This window comes from Podarcis bocagei (genome assembly GCF_964188305.1).
Source record: "Podarcis bocagei genome assembly, chromosome: 16".
In the NCBI taxonomy this organism is placed as follows: Eukaryota; Metazoa; Chordata; class Lepidosauria; order Squamata; family Lacertidae; genus Podarcis; species Podarcis bocagei.
Window position 1 is genome coordinate 26,841,375 of NC_138142.1, and position 15,820 is coordinate 26,857,194.

The 15,820-nt window shown below is 46.1% G+C and overlaps 1 protein-coding gene and 1 long non-coding RNA gene across 12 annotated transcripts in view; both read left to right on the forward strand.

Annotated features, from left to right (window-relative positions):
* Window positions 1-15,820, forward strand: part of PC (pyruvate carboxylase) — a 268,658-nt gene that overhangs the window by 179,057 nt on the left and 73,781 nt on the right. For all 11 annotated transcript variants that reach the window (XM_081175517.1, XM_081175510.1, XM_081175511.1 and 8 more), the window contains one exon: window positions 8,177-8,359. In XM_081175517.1, coding sequence (XP_081031643.1) covers window positions 8,177-8,359 — 183 coding nt within the window. The remainder of the gene's footprint in view (window positions 1-8,176; window positions 8,360-15,820) is intronic.
* LOC308576354 overlaps window positions 1-15,820 on the forward strand; it is a 251,618-nt gene that overhangs the window by 125,207 nt on the left and 110,591 nt on the right. The window lies entirely within an intron of this gene.

Below are 15,820 nucleotides of genomic sequence, written 5' to 3' on the forward strand. Positions count from 1 at the left end.
CCCACACCACGGCCTCCTCTGGCCAGCTTGCCCCAAAATGCACATATGGACAACAATGCCTCCAGTCTTTTCTAATTTGATAGCCCAAGTTTTTTTTATGTCAACCAGAGAGTGCTAAGGAAAATTGACTTGGCTCTTTATTTCTACCCCGAAGATGAGGAAGAAGAAAAAACCCAGTGCTGGGTCTTGAGTGGCAGCCAAGCACCATTCATTGACCCAGCCGTGCCGCTGCCTGCGGATCACAGGAAACCAAATAAAATCAGTGGGCAGGAGATATTTGCGCTTTTAATTATCAGAAGAGGTGACATCTGCCCCCATGGAAAGCAGTTTGGAAGCTCCTCCACCCCCAAACCAAAAGCTTCAATGCACAGCTGCTTCTTAAGGAGGATTCTCTGACACCCAGGATTGATGTGTTCTGCCATCTCTGTTTGGCCCATCTCCATTTCAAAATGCAAATGAAATCCCACGTATAATAAAATGTGCATATGCTTAGACTTTGCGACATTGCCCCACTCATTTTTTTAGGCAGAAGGCGCTCCAAGGTGCAGGTGGAGAAAATGAAGAAATGCTATTGGGTAACAGAGAGAAGGCGGAACTTTTCAACACCTGCTTTGCCCCGAAAGGAAAGCGGTGCCTAACTTGGTGATAATAGTATAAACGATGCAAGGAGGGAGCTGCAGCCCAAAACAGAAAAAGAGGTTGTCATGGACCACCTAACTACTTTAAATGAATTCGGCCTGATGGGCTGCACCCAAGGATATTAAAGAAGCATGTGGATGTAATCTCAGAGTCTCTGTCTGTACTATTTGATAATTCTTGGAGAACAAGTGAGCTTTCTGCGGACTGGAGGCAGACAACTGTTGTCCCCATCTTCAAAAAGGGGTGAAAAGAAGACTCAGGTAACTACTGACCAGTCAGCTTGCCACTGATACCAGGAAAGGTCCTAAAACATTTAATTAAACAATCAGTCTGTGAACACTTAGAAAAGGATGTTGTGATTACTAAGACCCAGTATGGGTTTCTCAAAAACAAATCATGTCAGAGAAATCTCATTTCTTTGATGGAGTTACGAGTTTGGTAGATTGGGGGAATGCTGTGGACATAGTGTATCTTGATTTCAGTAAGGCTTTTGACAAAGTCCTCCATGATGTTCTTGCGGAGAGATGATAAAATGTGGGCTGGATGAGGTAACGGTTAAGTGGATTTGTAGCTGCTTGACTGAATGAACCCAAAGAGTGCTCATTAATGGTTCTTCATTATCCTGGAAAAAAGTGGTTTAGTGTGGTGCTGCAGGGTTCTGTCCTGGGCCCACTGGTGTGCAACATCTTTATAAACGAATTGGATGAAGGAATTAAGGTGATATTTATGATTCACAGATGACATCAAACTGAGAGGGGTAGCTAATGCTGCAGAGGATAGAATCAAGATTCAGAATGCCCTTAAGAGATTGGAGACCTGGGCCCAAACTAAAAAAAATGAATTTCAATAGGGACACATGCAAGGTTCTGCACTTAGGCAGGGTGTTGGACTACATGACCCTTTGGTTCCCTTCCAACTCTGCAATCGATGATTCTATTCTTCTAGATGGGGCAAAGTGGCCTTGGGCAAACCCTTCCACGATGAGAAGCTCTCTGTCTTCACGAGACAGAAGACCCTCTTAATCCTAATCTGCCACGGAGCCCCATTAGAGAGAATTTGTAAGCAAAACTCGGGTCCTGCTCCAGTTTGCACGACTGATTTATTGGCTTCATTAGTCGGAGGGGAAGGATCGAGGTTGCCGGGGTGTGATTTATTCTGGCTGCCAGCGAGGCCATTTACCAGTCTCCTGATTTCCTCTGATAACAAATTCCCCCTTCTGTTTAAATAAGAAAAGGGGGGAGAGACAGAGAGATCCAGAAAGATGTTTTGGTCCCTGCACAGCCTCTGGAGAGACATAACTCTCACATTTTTCATGACACGCCTCTTGGGTTGAATCTCAATCAGAGCAGCGCGGGGCTCAGAGCTCAGCTTCCTGAACCTGTCAAGGACCTGGTGAGAATGAAGTAGCAGAGTTCAGAGATTGTCTTGATTGCTTTTTTCTTCATAAGGCCAATTAAGTATCACAGAATATAGCATCCACCCTTTTCGCTGCTGCATCTTTTGATTGGTGTTAATGGTGTGTCAGGCGCTGTACGAGTGACCCAGTGCAGAGTAGAACAGAGATTTTCAAACGGTATTCTAATTCAACCTTTCGCTAGCCGGTGTCCTCCAGATGTTTGGACTCCTATCAACCCCCAGCCAGTATGGCTGTTTTGGACTCCAACTCCCATCAGCCCCAGCCAGCACAGCCATTTTTTACTCCAACTCAGCTAGGGTTGATGGGAGTTGGAGTCCCACCACCTTTGGAGGTTGCTGGGTTGTAGCAGTACTGTACTCAGAGATGGAAACAATTGACATAGGCCCTAACCACTGCCAAACATATCTAGAAAGTATTCCTTGAAGGCAGATAGCTTTAAAAACCCTACTGATGTCCTTGCTGGATAGGGGAGTCCTGGGTTCCAATCTCTGCTTGGCAATATAGGCAGCTGAGTGACCAGCTAGCCACTGTCTCTCAGCCTAACACAACTCACAGGATTGTTGCAACAATAAAATTGGAAAATGCCTACATGTACCTGTAGCTCCTTGATGGGTTACAAAAACGATCAACCACTCTATAAGCTTAGGGTCCATTTTGCTTTGTCTTACAACACACACACGTGACTCACTTTCTGCCATGAGGGATTTGTGGGCAACATAGTCCTACTGAGAACCAAGTAAGAATGTCAGAGAGAAAAAAGAGAGCGATTAAAATTGCCAGTGTTCACTTATTAGTCCTGTCTCCAGAACGGACATTAATCCAACGAATAGAAATGATAATAAGTATATTATTCACGCATCAAAGAGTATATGATCATGCATAATTGATTGTTTGTTGGTTTGCATCATGGTTCCTTTGCATTGAAGTGAATACTGTGGAATAATGTAATTAATTGCATAATTTATTTACTTAATGTTTTGCCATGACGAACAGTGAAACGTATAAAATAGTTTTTGTTGGAACCTTTTCATTCTGTTCAAATGATAGCAAAATGGAAACATTGCTCCATTAGGCGAATACGGGCCACCAAAGCCATCCGGGGGAGACAGTGTTCAGAGATGGACTTGTCACTGGCTTCCCCACTGAAGTAGAACTTGCTTTCTCTAGGAATTCGCCAGAGTTCAGGCCTGAGCATTTCCTGGAACACCTGGTTTAGGTTCAGTTTCTCGTAAATCATGTTGCCTAACACCCTGAGGACTAGAAGCTTACTTGATTGCTATTTTAAAAAATAAAGAAAGTGTGGACTTTTAGAACTGTATTCATGTATTTTGAGTAAAGACAGGTTCTGTTCTGTATGATTGCAGGCATGCAGAGTAAGCCAGTGTCCAGTCTTGTGCCCGAGTAGCCGTCTCCGTAAGAAGCAGTTCCCAGGGCCTGAATTTGAAAGTCCAGTGATGTTACACAAGCTGGCACGTTGTACGTTGCACTGCATGCCTCCGAAGGGCCTTGTCACATCAGCTTAAGCTTCTTGCTGACCAAAGTGCAGGAGGAATGCTGCGAACAATGGAGATTGCATCCTCCTGAAGCACGTCTCTCTCTCTCTCTCTCTCTCTCTCTCTCTCTCTCTCTCTCTCTCTCTCTCTGTGTGTGTGTGTGTGTGTGTGTGTGTGTGTTTGTGTGAACAGCTATAAAACCCTGGACTTGTCTTCTCTGCCTCTCTCTCCCCTCTTCTGCTCCTGCTGCTGCTGCCATCCTTCCTTGCCAGGACCTTTTCCAGAAGGAAACTGGCAGCTTATTCTTCCGGGAATGGAAGGGTATTAGAAGAAGCAAAAACAAAAGCAATAAGTAGTATTAATATAAGATTAATACTTTGGAAATGCTGTCCCCAGGGAGGCTTGCCTGACACCATCATTATATATCTTTAGGCACCAGGCAAAAACTCCTCTGTAACCAGATCTTTGGCTTCTAACTATCTGTGGCCTTTCAGAAGGGAGTGGGATATTTTTAATGTATTCCTGCCCCCTGGTTTTAATATATATAATGTGGGAGGGGGGCAGTGCCAGATTTACGTATAAGCTAAACAAGCTGTAGCTTAGGGCCCCACTCTCTTGGGGGCCCCAAAAAAAATTAAATGGGAAAAAAACTGGATGTACATTTCTAAAATATAAGATAAAAAACAAATGAAATAAAACCTACATACAGCAACAGTGTTTTGTGTTGTGTAGGCTCCTATGATGTAAGTAATGGGCCCTGCCTGCTCCCTAAAATTGTATTTCAGTCCAACAATTACTTTGATAAAATACATATTTTGTAAAGTGAAAACGGCTTTAGATACATGTTGTTGTTGTTTAGTCGTGTAGTCGTGTCCGACTCTTCGTGACCCCATGGACCAGAGCACGCCAGGCACTTCTGCCCTCCACTGCCTCCCGCAGTTTGATCAAACTCATGCTGGTAGCTTCAAGAACACCATCCAACCATCTCATCCTCTGCCGTCCCCTTCTCCTTGTGCCCTCCATCTTTCCCAACATCAGGGTCTTTTCCAGGGAGTCTTCTCTTCTTATGAGGTGGCCAAAGTATTGGAGCCTCAGCTTCAGGATCTGTCCTTCCAGTGAGCACTCAGGGCTGATTTCCTTCAGAATGGAGAGGTTTGATCTTCTTGCAGTCCATGGGACTCTCAAGAGTCTCCTCCAGCACCATAATTCAAAAGCATCAATTCTTCGGCGATCAGCCTTCTTTATGGTCCAGCTCTCACTTCTATACATCACTACTGGGAAAACCATGGCTTTTACTATACGGACCTTTGTTGGCAAGGTGATGTCTCTGCTTTTTAAGATGTTGTCTAGGTTTGCCATCGCCTTTCTCCCAAGGAGCAGGCGTCTTTTAATTTCGTGACTGCTGTCACCATCTGCAGTGATCATGGAGCCCAAGAAAGTAAAATCTCTCACTGCCTCCATTTCTTCCCCTTCTATTTGCCAGGAGGTGATGGGCCCAGTGGCCATGATCTTCGTTTTTTTGATGTTGAGCTTCAGACCATATTTTGCGCTCTCCTCTTTCACCCTCATTAAAAGGTTCTTTAATTCCTCCTCACTTTCTGCCATCATCTGCATATCTGAGGTTGTTGATATTTCTTCCGGCAATCTTAATTCCGGCTTGGGATTCATCCAGCCCAGCCTTTCGCATGATGAATTCTGCATATAAGTTAAATAAGCAGGGAGACAATATACAGCCTTGCCGTACTCCTTTCCCAATTTTGAACCAATCAGTTGTTCCATATCCAGTTCTAACTGTAGCATAGAGATTTCTCAGGAGACAGATGAGGTGATCAGGCACTCCCATTTCTTTAAGAACTTGCCATAGTTTGCTGTGGTCGACACAGTCAAAGGCTTTTGCATAGTCAATGAAGCAGAAGTAGATGTCTTTCTGGAACTCTCTAAGTTTTCTCCATAATCTAGCGCATGTTTGCAATTTGGTCTCTGGTTCTTCTGCCTCTTCTAAATCCAGCTTGCACTTCTGGGAGTTCTCGGTCCACATACTGCTTGAGCCTTCCTTGTAGAATTTTAAGCATAACCTTGCTAGCATGTGAAATGAGTGCAATTGTGCGGTAGTTGGAGCATTCTTTGGCACTGCCTTTCTTTGGGATTGGGATGTAGACTGATCTTCTCCAATCCTCTGGCCACTGCTGAGTTTTCCAAACTTGCTGGCATATTGAGTGTAGCACCTTTAGATACTTACTAGGTCCATAAATTATCATATAGCATATATTCAACACAAAAAAGTGACCATTTGTTGTTGACAAAGGACAGCTGGACGTATAAAGGGCCCCATTACCCTCAGTAGCTTAGGGCCTCATCAAACCTAAATCCTGCGGGGGGCGGGGCGTTGTGCAAGTTAAAGGGACTAATGAATTTAATTAAGGAGAAGAAGATGGCTTTAAAAGAGGATTAGACAAATTCATGGAGAGAGGACTCATAATGGCTACTAGTCATGATGGCTCTACTCTGCCTCAACAGCTGGAAGCAGCAATGCTTCTGAAATCTACTTGCTGGAAGCCACAGGAGTCGCTCTTCTGCTTGAATCCTGCTTGTGGGTTTCCCATTGGGGCATCTGGTTGGTCATTGTGAGAACAGGATGCTGGGCTAGGCCTCATCCAGCAAGGCTATTCTTACATTCTTCAGTTTTCGTTTTTCTTTCTACTTTTGATTCCAGAGTGGTACTTTTTACATTAATAATAAGGCCTGTAGCTCAGGGGCAGAGCACCCACTTTGCATAAGAACATAAGGAGGGCCTGCAGGGTGAGGCCCAAAGGGCATCTAGTCCAGCCTTCAGTTCTCATAGTAGCTGGCCAGATGCCTATGGGAAACCCCTCAAGCAGGATCTGAGCTCAAGAGGCCTGTTCCCTCCTGTGGATCCTAGCAACTGATATTCAGGAGCATTGCTGCTTCCAACTGTCAAGGCAGAGCATAGCCAGCATAACTAGTAGACATTGATAGTTCTCTCTTCCATGAATTTGTCTAGTCCTCTTCTACAGGCACCCGTGTCGGTGGCCATCGCTGCCTCCCCAAGGGGCCAGTTCCTTAGGGAAGGGAAGTGGGTGGGTATTAGTAGAATAAAAAATAAAACTGATTCGCAGTCGACTAGATGAGGCTACTGCCAAGCTGGGGATCTGATCCATCTCCTCAAGCAATCTCTCCATCCCCAGTTTTGGAGATGGTAGCCAAAAAGCAGGGGGCAGGGGGTTAAAGTGGACCCTTTGGCTGGGGGTGCAGATTGTCCTCTCCCTGTTTATGAGATTAGTCACTTATTGAGTGGGGAGAATATGATCACCCCACTTTCCTCAGTAGATTTGCCTGGAGAAAGCCTGGGTGGGTTGGAGAGCGAGTGTGTTTAAAGGTGTAGAGTTCCTTAAAAGGAAAAGATGAACTCAGTGGTTAGAGCACCTGCTTTGCACACAGAAAGTCCCAGGCTCAATTCTTGGCAGCATCTTCAGGTAGGGAAGAAAAAGATTCCCTCTCTGGAGTCTTAGAGAGTTGCTGCCAGTCAGTGTAGGAAACGCTGAGTTGTATGGACCAGTGGTTACACTCTGTGAAAGGCAGCTTACTAACCCCAACACTGTGTGAGGCTGAAGGGGAATGTATTGCCTTTCCTCCTTGGCATTGTGTTAAAACACACCTGAATGCTCCAGACCAGCAAACTGCTAAAACTTCTGCTTTTATAGAGGTGGGCACACTTGCTGATGATCAGTTAAGCAAGGACATTTGATTAGCATCCCCTGTCTGCTACTTAACCTCTTAATTCCTATGGAAGCAGTAAGGGTGTACTTAGTTTTTCCACACATGATTTCTCCATCTTGGCTTTGTTTCTATTAATTAAATCACGAGACAGATGTCATGTGTTGTTCTTCATCTGAGGTTGCATTTACCTAATTTCAAGACCTGCTAAGGAACAAATGATTGGTATTATGTCCTGATATGTAAAACCACATAATCTGAAGGGGGTGCACTTTCTTTTCCCCAAGACTGTATGTTGTAGGTATTTCTCGTCTGTGTGTTATTCCATTTGTATATTTACAAAATCACACCATGCAGTATAAAAAGTATCTTCCCCGCCCCCTCTCTCATTGCTACCTTCCAGTTTTTGCAACGGCTTTTCCATTATGGGCTGTTTGCCAGTCTATGTTTTACCAATGATCAATATTCATTAATTACAAGGTTTTCCAAGTTCTAGCGATTACTGTTCTAGCTGCTGTTAATAAATGTGTTATTAATGCCTTACTTCTCAATTGGTCCATATTTGAAGTATATAAATAAAGTAAAGCTAAAATTCTGGGGTTATTGGGATTGTCTGAGTTGTAATCTTAAGATATTTCTTTTGAAACTTTAAAGGGAAGAACTTTGGGGGCCTGTAATGCTCACCTCATATTTCAGAGGAGCATTTCTAGCTGCTACAATTCATATCTTTGAGCCAAGAAATTCAGCATCAAAATCATAACTAAATCCAAGAATAACCACAGATGTGGAAGCCTGCAGTCAACTAGTATGCATTCAATCGATCATCAATCAAACACTATGTGTTATTTCCCAGGGAGACTCTTCTTGACCTTGTGGACCTCTCCTCCTCTAGGTTTTCCGGAGTGGCGAGGGCATGGGGATCCGACTGGACAGTGCCTCCGCCTTTCAGGGGGCCATCATCTCGCCACACTACGACTCCCTCCTGGTGAAAGTCATTGCTCACGGCAAAGACCACACCACGGCAGCTTCCAAGATGAGCCGCGCCCTGGCTGAGTTCCGGATCCGCGGGGTCAAGGTAGGAAAGGGCCTCCAGGCTCATGCGCTTTCAGATTTTGTTGTTTGCCAAGGCTGAGTCTTGTGCTAGGGGCAGCTGACCTGTTGGTGTTTCTCCTTATAACATGTGCTTTTATTTATCCATTTGGGGCAGGGGATGTGTGTAAAGATTAATTTTGGCAGCCACTGTATAAATACTTCCTCTTCCATGCCGTTTGAGTGTCTGTACACTACAGATATAGATCAGTTTAAGGCTGCATTACCATTCACTGATAGCTGAGAATAAGTCTCACTGAAGTTTCTGTGGCTTACTTCTGAATAGACATGCATCCATAGGATTCCTATGCCATTTAGTTTCCCTAGGAAACTCTTGGGGGCTAGTTTAAGAAAGACACTAAATATCCTCTACATACTATAACTCCCAAGATTCTATGTGGTAAGTTACTACAATTTCACTAAACTAAAAGCAGTGGTAAGTGTGCATTACATTGGACTCTTGTTGTTACATTCTTCTTTTTAGTTACATTCTTCTCTTGTTCTTACATTCTTCTTTTTAGAAATATTTTTAATGCTGTTATAAACAGACATTTTCTGATCTTTAACCAAATCATCAATTCCTTGGGAGAGATTCCCTGCCTGAAATCCTAGATTGCTGCTGCAAGTCAGTGTGGACATTACTGAGCTGGGCAAACCAATGGACTGACTAGATGGATGGATGGATTATTTTGATTTCTATAACAATATATTAAAAATTATCTCTAAACGGTGTACAAAAAACTGAAGCAACAACAGGCAACTTAAACAAAATATTATAAAAACATATGTAACATTAATACAAAGTTATTAATATATATAAATCAATATCAATTCATTTTCCTTCTGACACACCTCTCAGCTTCTGAGATCTCACCCAGGACCTAACAAGCTCTCAGCTCACCCACAACATTTCATGATGATAAGAGTTCCTGGAAACAGCCAACATCACCCTAATCTCTCACTCTGGACATGGTTTTTATGGCAGGTCCAAGGTGGATGGTACTTCCTCAGGCTGCCCACAGCTGTGCCCCATTCAGCTGCACACTTCACACCCAGTTCCAGGTACAGCAGGTTTCTTGAGTTTCCCTGGGGGTCCAGAGGTTGGGAAAAGGGCCCCCCCCCCCCCACTCACAGCTCTCTGCCCTCTCCTCCCCCTCCAGCTGCTAGTTGTCTATTCCGTTACGTTTACACCACCTTGGCTGTTCAAAACATTTTAAAATTCTAGCAAGGAATAAGTTAATGGTCCCCAGAGCCCTAAGACTCTATTCCTAAAATTGCATGTTAGCCAAAACTATATCTATCAGTCCTCGCTGAAGTAGAAGCTGCCAGATAGTGTTCAATCCCACTTTCCCAGGCGTGTGAGAGTGGCAAAGTGACATCCTTGCTCTTCCACTTCAGCTTGAAAACCTTGCTCCTTTATTCGTGGCATCAATTGCCATGCTGGCCTTGACATTACATTGTGTATTGTTGGCCTCTGGAGTCCATTGAAAGTAGAAGCAGCAGCTGCTCTGTAGGCACCCATGTTTTCAAAGAGCATCCATTCCCCATCCTGCAGATCTGGCAGCTTCCCGTGTTCCTTATGTATTAATGTAACATTTTTATATGTAACTCTGTATATTTGTAAAAGTAGTTGTTAACTTGTCTGTTGTTGCTTTAGTTTCACGTACACCGCTTCGAGATATTTTTCATATATTAAGTGGCACAGAAGTGGCCTAAATGAAGAAATAAATTGACGACTCAAGGCGCAGGGAGAGAGACAAGAAAGAGTAGCGCAGTTGAGGCAGGATTTTGAATTTCGGTATCTCAGATCGAAGGCTTGTTTTGCTGAGCCTTGGTTGTTACAGAGGCTGCTGCATCTACCTGCTGCCCTCCTGATGATTTGGACAACGACTCCTGCAGCCATGCTGGCTGAGGCTGATGGGAGTAACATCCGGAAGACGCCAGGTTGGCAAAGGTGCTTTCAGCTTGTTAGAGTCTGCCAACCCGCAGTATCGCTGCCCTTGTTAAGACCTCCCCTTCCCCTGACCTCCTTCACTCCACAGGGGGACAAAGCAACCAGACGATCCCCCTCCTCTGGGCTGGTATTGGATAACATTGGCAGGGCTGGTTCCCTTGCAGTGATGCCATACGGTGCCTCGGTGCCAGGGGAGGACCAGCCGCCTGCCATATGCTTGTCTGCGCTGGGAGGTGTTGTTGCTGACTGGCAGGGTGCCACGGCATGAGGACATCTGCTTGTCTGGGCCTTCTGTCCCAGGAAACCTGCCGTGAGGCTTTTCATGCGGTTTACAGTGGAGGGGGAAGCCATAGGGTCCACATCCCATTTCGTTGCATGCTTGTGCGGTGGCACGCCTGGATTTTCAACATGGGCAGGCCACAAACACACCCAAAGCCACCTGTTTTGTGGGTGAGCCATCATGTATTATCTTTCTTGTCGACTGCGCTGGCTGCAGAATTTGAGAGGGTTTCAGGCAGGTCACTCGTATCGCTTAAGAGGCAGGGTGTGAGAAATGGAGAAACCTCACAGTGCTTTGTGGGGAAGAGCAGTATTGTCAAGGCAAGGGGCCTTCTTCCAGTGTGGCCCAGCAAATGTCCAGCTGCGTGTGGCCTCCTGCTTCGGGGGTCAGTGTCTTTATTTACTTCCATTAATATCCCACCAAGGATCTCATGTGCGTCTCTTCATTTTATCCTCATAACAACCCTAGGAGGTATGTTGCTTACACTGAGAGGGAGTGACTGGCCCAAGGTCACAGCCAGTGAGCTTCATGGCTGAGTCAGGATTCCAACCCTGGTCTCTGAGTTCATAGTCCAACGCTCTAACCACTACACCACCACTGGCTAAGCTTGCTTTCTCCACCCTCTCTCCTGTTAGCATCGTGAACAGAATCCAGGGAGGCAGTGGTGGTGGAGGCCTCAGGCCTGGGGCCTACCTTGGCTTTGTAACAGTCATCAGCAGGGTCTGAGAAACTGACGCAGGCAGGCGCTCATCAACTAGAGTCAGGAAACCTATGCCACATTTGCACCATACATCTAAAGTGTCGTGATACTACTTGAAACAGTCATGGCTTCCCCCAAAGAATTCTGGGAGCTGCAGTTTGCTAAGGGTGCTCAGAGCTGTTGGGAGACTCCCCTGTTCCCGTCCCAGAGCCATAATTCCCAGACTGGTTTAATCACCAGTCCATTTTCACTCTGGGAAAATGACCAGTCTGTGGGTCCTTCGCTTTGCTTGTGGGTTCTCATCTCACACATCGACAAGGGCCTCTGTCTCACCACCCTGGTGCACATAGGGATGTCACTTCTCAATTTGCTGAGGCCCTTGGCTGCTTGTAGGGAAAAGAGACGATGGAGTCTCCCTGACACAACAGAGCCAGGCTCCTCAGCTGCTGCCAGGCGGCATTAAGGGGAGGAGGTAGTTAGCACTGCTGAGCCAGAGCTCTCCTTGCATCAGCCAAGGTACCTCAAGGCAGGAAAAGGCATTTGAGGTTCAGCTCATCGGAGGGCCGAGGGAGGAGGGAGCTGCCATCCACGCTTGGCATAGAATCATAGAATTGTAGAGTTGGAAGGGACCCTAAGGGTCATCTAGTCCAACCCCCTGCAAGGCAGGAATCACAGCTAAATAAACCCTGCTGGGTGGCTGTAATAATAATAGGGGTTGCTCGTGCGTAAGTTGCCGCCACTCCTGGCTAGGTTGCCTGGTTAAACCTTTATGTCTGGACAACCCTTCACTTCGTGGCTGTTTCAGTCGCTAGCAGAATCCGTCAGTGGGCGTTTCTTAAACCTTTTCCAGCATAAAAGCTGTTTGACGCCAAGTCTCCTCCTACTCTCCCTGCGCAGAAGTCTTCTGCGCAGGGAGGGTATGGGTAGCGGAGGACCCGTGCTCTCCCCGCTGGTGTCCGGCGAGGAGTCCTGGAGCCCTCTCGCTGATTCCCCCATCTGCCCCCCTTTATCCCTGGTGTTGCGCTGATTTCCTTCCCCAGCTGATGAGCTGCCTCTCTCCCTGCTGGGTCCTTCTCCAGCATCACTTGGGAGCCTTCCCTCCACCTCTGGCTCCGATGTCAGTTCCCTGACAGTGGCCATCCAGCCTATGTTTGGACTGCAGGTCCCATCAGCCCCAACCAGCATGGTCGTATGATGGTTGTGGCTGATGGGACTTGTAGTCCAAAACATCTGGTGAAGGTTGTGTCATTGCTTCCATTGTTTAGGTGTTTTATTTCCTTCCTGCTAATACTAAATTTCCACATGGCAGTTGGATCAGATACATTGGTGGCTGGCAGTGCGCCTGTCAGCATCTATTGGCCATGGCACCTAAATGGAGCCTCCCTATTCAGAGGCAGTGTATCTCTAAATAACAGGGGGACACATCTTGCCCGGCAGCAGCAGGGACTTGTTGCCTTCCCGCCCTGTGTTTGGGTTGGCCACTGTGGGCAACTAACTGCTGGGATTGATGGACCCTTGGGCTAATCCAGTAGGGCTCATCTTCATAAGAGGTGTTTCTGCTATAGTGATTTATTTTATTTTAAAATTATTTTTATTGAATTATGCAAATACAAACAAAACAAAGCATACAAACATATCACCTAAAGACAAAAAAGAAGAAGAAAAGTAGAGAAAAAGGGGGGAAAGAAATGAAAACAAAGCAAAAACAGAGCAAACACAAAAAGTAAGAACATAAATATAGTCAAAATAACTATAATAGACATCCCAGAATGTCATTTCTCTGCCGAGGTACTGCCCTTTCTGGGGTTAAACTTTTAATTATTCTTTTGTTTTTTTACTTCCGTCAACCTCACAGCGTTCATTTCCTATAGCTAGAACAGTTTCTCTGTATTTCAATATAATCCTCATCTTGGTATAAGGAAACATTTTCCCACTTACGGATTTATTCTAAGCACAACCAAATCTTGATTGCTGAACCTTGACTCTTTAGATAGGTGTCTGCTATAGTGATTTAGACCAGGGGTCGGCAAGGTTTACCTCGCCAGGGCCGGTTCACTCCCGCGGAGATCACTCAGTGGGCCGGATCACGTCTACGCAGATGCGATTTCTGGTGCTGCAGAAGTGAGTCTCCACACTGCACCGGTTTAGCGCAGCGTGCAGGGACTCACCGAGCGCGTGGCCCGGTTCGGGGGCAGCTCGGGGGCCGTTTAAACAACCACTGTGGGCCACTTGTGGCCCATGCGCCACAGGTTGCCGACCCCTGATTTAGACAATGCCATAGGCAAGGGAGCTAACAGAATGCTGTGCCATGCAGTTAAAAAAATCCCTGCACATGAGAATCCTAGCATGTCAGAGAGAGCGAGAAGCCCCATCCTAGCCATCTTCTTGGCATGTTTGTTTTCTGGGTGCAAGGAGTTGCATTGCTCACACCCCTTATGGCTTTGTCCAGTTTTGCTGGGCTCTCCAGATCTCATTCTGAGGCTGATTGTAGGAGACGCTGTGTCACGGCCACCCCCTTACAGTTCACCTGCTGCGGGAGGTGGAGGCAGGAGGGGTGACGTGTCCAGCTGGCGGCCCCCAAGCGATGCTTCTTGATGCTTCATGGCATTTCTGTTGCGTTGAACCGTGCCGATCTGACACAGCTTGCTAATTCCTCCCCGAGCGTCGGGTCACATCGGCTTCCCGAATTCAGCCGCCTTGTGGGCGGGCTGCTGAATATTCAGCGTGTGCATCTCAACAGCCTCCCTTTCCCCTTCCGTGAAAATGATTGCTTCGGAAAAGGGAATTGCCGTCCCTGCCACCTCTCCATGCCCTTCATCAATGCCTCCCAGTTAAATAAACACTCTTGGCACGGATGGCGTGTTGAATAAATAGCAAAGGCTGTTTGCCGATCCTGCCGGCTGGTGCTGATTTGCGGCACCTGGAACAAACTTCGGACCTGCGTGGCCCACATCATAAATGGCCGGCCAGCCCACATTGTTGCAGTTAGAATCAGTGCCGATGAGGCATTTTAAAGTGGAAGGCGGCCTGTCTTCCGCCTGCAGGAAGTATGTCAGCCCACAAATCTGGCATACAGAAATAAAATACTTGTGTTGGGGGGGGAGTCTGTAAATATTCCACCTCCCTCTATAGGCTTCCTCCCCATTTGAGCACCAATCTTGGGTGCCTGCATCTTGTGCTGGGGACTCAGGACACATTAGAGCAGCTGTCCCCAATATCTTGCCCTCCAAATGTATGGGACTGCAAACTCCCTTCAACCCCAAACAACATGGTGTAGTCTAAGAACAGGACAGCCTGCAGGATCAGGCCAAAGGGGCTGTCAGGCATCTAGTTCAGCATCCTGTTCTCATAGTGGCCAACCAGATGCCTGTGAGAAATCCAGCCAGTCAGCATGGCCACTTTGGAATCCCATTGATTCCCACTGACCCCAGCCAACACCACTGTTTTGGACCACAACTCCCATCAGCCACAGCCAACAGTGTGGTTCAGAACATCTGGAGGGCACCAGGTTGGGGAAAGCTAGATTAGAGGATGCTTTACTACCTCTCCTCACCTGCCACTTGAGCTAATGGAATTGGTCTTGGACTTGGTGTTGAACACTTCCAGGCTGTTTGTTGGCTTATTCCCTTCACTCCCCTGTGTTCCTGACTCTTGGACTTTTCGAAGAAGGGGGCCTTCTCACTGTTGGTGCCCAGGTTGTGGAATTCCCCAGAGAGGCTTGCCTGACACCCACCCTGTGAGCTTTTAGTCCTTTTAGATCCTTTGTTCTGATGTTGTTCTCTGCAGGTTGCTTTTTTCTATCTCTGTACTTATTCTTTTAGATTTCACATTTTTATCTTTTTTCCCCTTATCATGCAAACCACCCAGAGAACCTTTGTCGATCGTGCATTAATACTGTGGCCACCAACCCTTTTGGATCCATGAGCACATACACACACAAACACACACACGTATACACTGCAACCTAATTCTGTTGTCTGCAACAGAATTCTTATTTCAAACCTGATTTTAGCAGCAGCAGGGAGACCTACGGGGGCCAGAAACATCCTCTATGGGCACCACACTGGCAACTCATGATGTTAGTAAACTGCATCTTGTGGGAAATCGTGCTCAAGATGACCCAGGATGGATCTGTTGCTTGGCAGCGGAGCCTTTGAGCCGGTCTGCTTTCCTTACAGTCATAGCAAAGGGTTCTTGTGGGTGAAGTAGGAACTCTAAATCCAGCTCCAGCTTTGCTTTTATTCTGGTCTTTTTTGGTGTGCTACAAAGCAATCTAACAATGTACTTTTCTCAAAATGTACTTTTCTCAAAATGTACTTTTCTCAAAATGTACTTTTCTCAAAATGTACTTTTCTTAAAATGTACATTGCACTGAATTTCCTAGAACTTGCAAAGGTAAAATCAAACAAACAATGCATACCTTTATATATTTACTTATTTATTGCATTTGTAGCCTACCTTTTTTTCTCCCAAGGAGCTCATGGTGGCAGACATGGTTCTCCCGCTCCATATT